Below are 3733 nucleotides of genomic sequence, written 5' to 3'. Positions count from 1 at the left end.
CCTTCTTGTATTAGGCCTGGTAAACTACCAAAAAAGAGAAGCTATTTTCTTATGTGACCCTCCTTCTGCTGTTGAAGGATAGTGAACACGATGCAGATGACTTTTAATTTAAATCTACAACATTTAAAAGAGCGTATTAAATATATGCACTATTGATAGGTTCCCTTACAAAACAAAATTAACAACTGTTTCTCTCAAATTCTACTATATTCGAAAGTTTGCATCCCTTCTATTCTTGTGTTTTCCATAATGTAAACATCTGATTGTTTTATTCTATGGAAGAGATGGTGACGTCATATACACTTCTTCCTTTTTTTCTTTTTTACGGTTTCTTTCTCTGTTTTTGAATGAAATAATGGAAACTGTAATGATCTTTCCCTCATTACTGGGTTGGCTATTCTTAGCAATCCCCTCTGGACCTCTTTCTATGTAAATGTCTCTCATTGCGGCTATTTACAATAAATTATATATGAATAATGAAACCATGAATGGAATTTTTACGAGTTGAGAACATATTATATAAACATTATGCTAAATTGAACCGAAAAGAATGGAGCGTAGTAGCATTATTAACATCTGAGGTTACGGTAGTATGCCTAATTTATATATCTACACTGACTTCAGGTGTCGTACTACTTCTACTTTTACCCTAGAATTCAGGGAATTCTCACTGCTATTATACAGCCTCAAAACATTACTTCCCCCCTAATCACCTATCTTATAAGCACAATGAAACAGATGACCATGTAAAGAAATGAATTTTTTAAATCTTTACTCGAATTAAGGAGTAAAATACAGAATCCCCTTTTAACAAATTCAAGAGATAATGGTAGAATTCTATTCGTAGCACGCTATGCATATCATGTACGTATAAATGGTTCAAATGAAAGAAAAAAACATTAACAGAGTTTAGAACGTCCGATGATGAGTCTCATATCAGGATTTAAAGAAACGGAAATTGAAAAACTTTACACATAAATTTAATTCAGTGCCTCGTTCAAAATACACACAGCACATATATTTGTCTTCCAATATTTAAATACTTTTCCATGGCAAAAAATACAGTCACGATGCCACTTTGGCACCGATCATTGCTGAAACGGTGCTGTATAATCCATTCCGCTCCTGTTCTCAATAAAGAAAACTTTATCAGATAAGTTTATATATAAGCATATAGGTACAAGAATATTTATGCTTGCTATCGTTAGCATCTTATATATGCATATACCTCTGTATCTGCCGCTCAACGTGTCCTTGTCAACCGTCCTCCGTGGGCTTCCACCATGAGTATCCCTGACTCGAGTACACATCTATTTAACTGAGGCTCCTCCATAGTAACTAGCTCATTTATGAATAAGGTAAACGTTTTCCTATGCACATTTATAAAAGAGTCATGATCGTACTCGGGCAATTTATCCCCTATGACGTAGTAGAAAAACAGTCTATTGTGATACTCCTCCATCATCCTCATGGTTGTTTGAATAGTATGATGGCTCCTCTGCACGTGTTCCACCTCAATGTTCCCATCCACGCTATAGGGACTCTTTAATTTTCCCAAATAATAGGATAAATGCTTGTTGATGGTGTGCATCGCCCTTTTGGCATTTTTGTCCAAACTTATCCCTCCTTCAAGCATCGCCTTGCCGAATAAATTATCATACACCGAATCGATTATTTCATTTATATCTTGGTCCTTAAAGTTGTTGAGAACGATCTAGTATTTTTCATTTAACTCAGGTGGGTCGTATGAATTTTGGGGGAATTCTTCTGTTGGGTTCACACTTTTCTCTGATTTCTCATATAAGCTGTCTATAATTTCGGAAATAGGGGTTTGCTAATTCCTTCTGTTTAGTATTAGGATTTGGCTGTGGCTTATGGTACAGGCTGTTTTCAATTTCAAGAAAATAGTCTGCCCATTCTCGCTCTAATGTATTATCATTTCTCCTTAGAATAGGTTGCAAATCTTCCTTAACTCGGTCAGATAGATATTCAGCCGTTCTTTCTGCGTTTTCATTACATATAGATTCATTCTGGTACTTCTAGTGCTCAGTTAAATTTAATGCCTGCTCGTCGAAGAAATGTCCCACTTCAACAATAACATTGGAAACATATCCATGCTAGAATCTGATATTCTTCACACATTAAGAAAATTATTAATATGTACTACACTTATTCTTTATGTGTGTATAATTTACAGCAGAGGTAAGATTCTGTTCCATTCTATTAGACTTCTTATCTGCTGACATCCTCACAAGAATAATCACCACAAAGAATAACACACGGGGGCGCATGGGAGTGAACAGAAGAGGAATTCCTTCACTTTTTATTTTTTCCTCATCTATCCTACATGAATAAATATACGTAGAGAAATCTACTCTGTATATAATAATGCATCTGTACACAGCTCTTAAGTCTTATAGGGGAGAAATTATTCAATGACTATAATTTCTAAAAGTAAAAAAATAAACTTCTTTTATAGTAAAGGAAATTATTCTCGATTTTCTGTCCCTATATATAAAGGAGCGGAAAAGATACGTAAGGAGGTTACAGCGTATAACCAAAAAAAAGAAAAGAAAAAAAAGAGTCCACATTATTATTTTTCCCCAATTGAAAATGAAACAGGTATGATGTAATTAAGAAAAACAAAAAGAAAGAGACAGAAAGGGGAAAGAAAAAGAGAAAAATTATAAATGACATAAAATACACACTTTTAAGGTTGAATATAGAAGAATCAGACAGCGCGCGATAACTACAAAAAATCAAAAAGGAGAAATTATAGATGACATGAAATACAGACTCTTAAGGTTGAACATAAAAGAATCAGACAACGGGAAGGAACTACAAGAAAAAAAAAAGAAAAGAGCGAGTAAAACAATCGAAAGTGAAAAAAGAAAAGGGGAAGCACAGGAGGGGACAAAGGAAAAAACGAAAGGAAAGACACTTATCTTTATACTACACTTAGGAATAAAAGGAATTCATAAATACAAAAGACAAATGAGAAAAAGAAAAAAATCTATGTAAGCACATATACGTGTATATTGCTGAGCTATAGGCAGGAAGATATCTTCGCGAGCAATGTTTATAAAAGGAAACAACCATTCTCAAAAACAGATCTTAATGAACATATAACACCAGATAAAGTAAGAAGAAAAAAATTAATCTGCTTGTAGATTTTTAAAATTATTCCCAGATCCAATATCTTCCCTGATAATTACAAATTCTGAATTCGGTAGAATTGTATATGACGACATTTACATCACATTTCAGATGCCATATTCCCAATGAATGACCCCTTGATTTGATTTTTATATTGACATTACATTATATTGGTCATAGAATGAATACAATGGTGTCGTAGGAGAATAGGGCGGATTAAGAAAATTTTACAATCATTTTATTATCATTGGGAAAATTAGAAATTGTTTCTTAGGAGTAAATAAATCCTGCCGAAGAATATTTTTTCTTCTTTTCGTAAAAATAAACCTATTATGAGGATGAATCTGAAGACCCAAGGACTAATTTGTGGTGTAATTTATTAAGAACCGTCACATGTCACTAATGCGGGATGCATCAGAAATTCTATTTTCTGATTATTGGGGGATGTGTAACCTCATATAAAATGCTATACGGAACTTCTACTATCTTAGGATTTTAATTAGGGAGCATATTCCTATTGACTTCTATTCTGCTTATCGTAGCATATTTGCTGAAAAATATAGAACGAATTAACCAG

General features: G+C 33.5%; 1 protein-coding gene across 1 annotated transcript; it reads right to left on the bottom strand.

Moving 5' to 3' along the window:
- Positions 1 to 1243: 1243 nt before the first annotated feature.
- Positions 1244 to 1714, bottom strand: C922_05458 (hypothetical protein; the record flags this gene model as incomplete). The annotated part of the gene is made up of 1 exon (XM_008821029.1): positions 1244 to 1714. A coding segment is annotated over one exon (471 nt), but the record flags the coding sequence as incomplete, so codon positions are not given.
- Between the last annotated feature and the right edge of the window lie 2019 nt (positions 1715 to 3733).

Source organism: Plasmodium inui, assembly GCF_000524495.1.
Source record: "Plasmodium inui San Antonio 1 unplaced genomic scaffold supercont1.76, whole genome shotgun sequence".
Taxonomy (NCBI): domain Eukaryota; phylum Apicomplexa; class Aconoidasida; order Haemosporida; family Plasmodiidae; genus Plasmodium; species Plasmodium inui.
The sequence above is the reverse complement of the archived record's forward strand: the minus strand, read 5'-3'. Positions and strand labels throughout refer to the sequence as shown.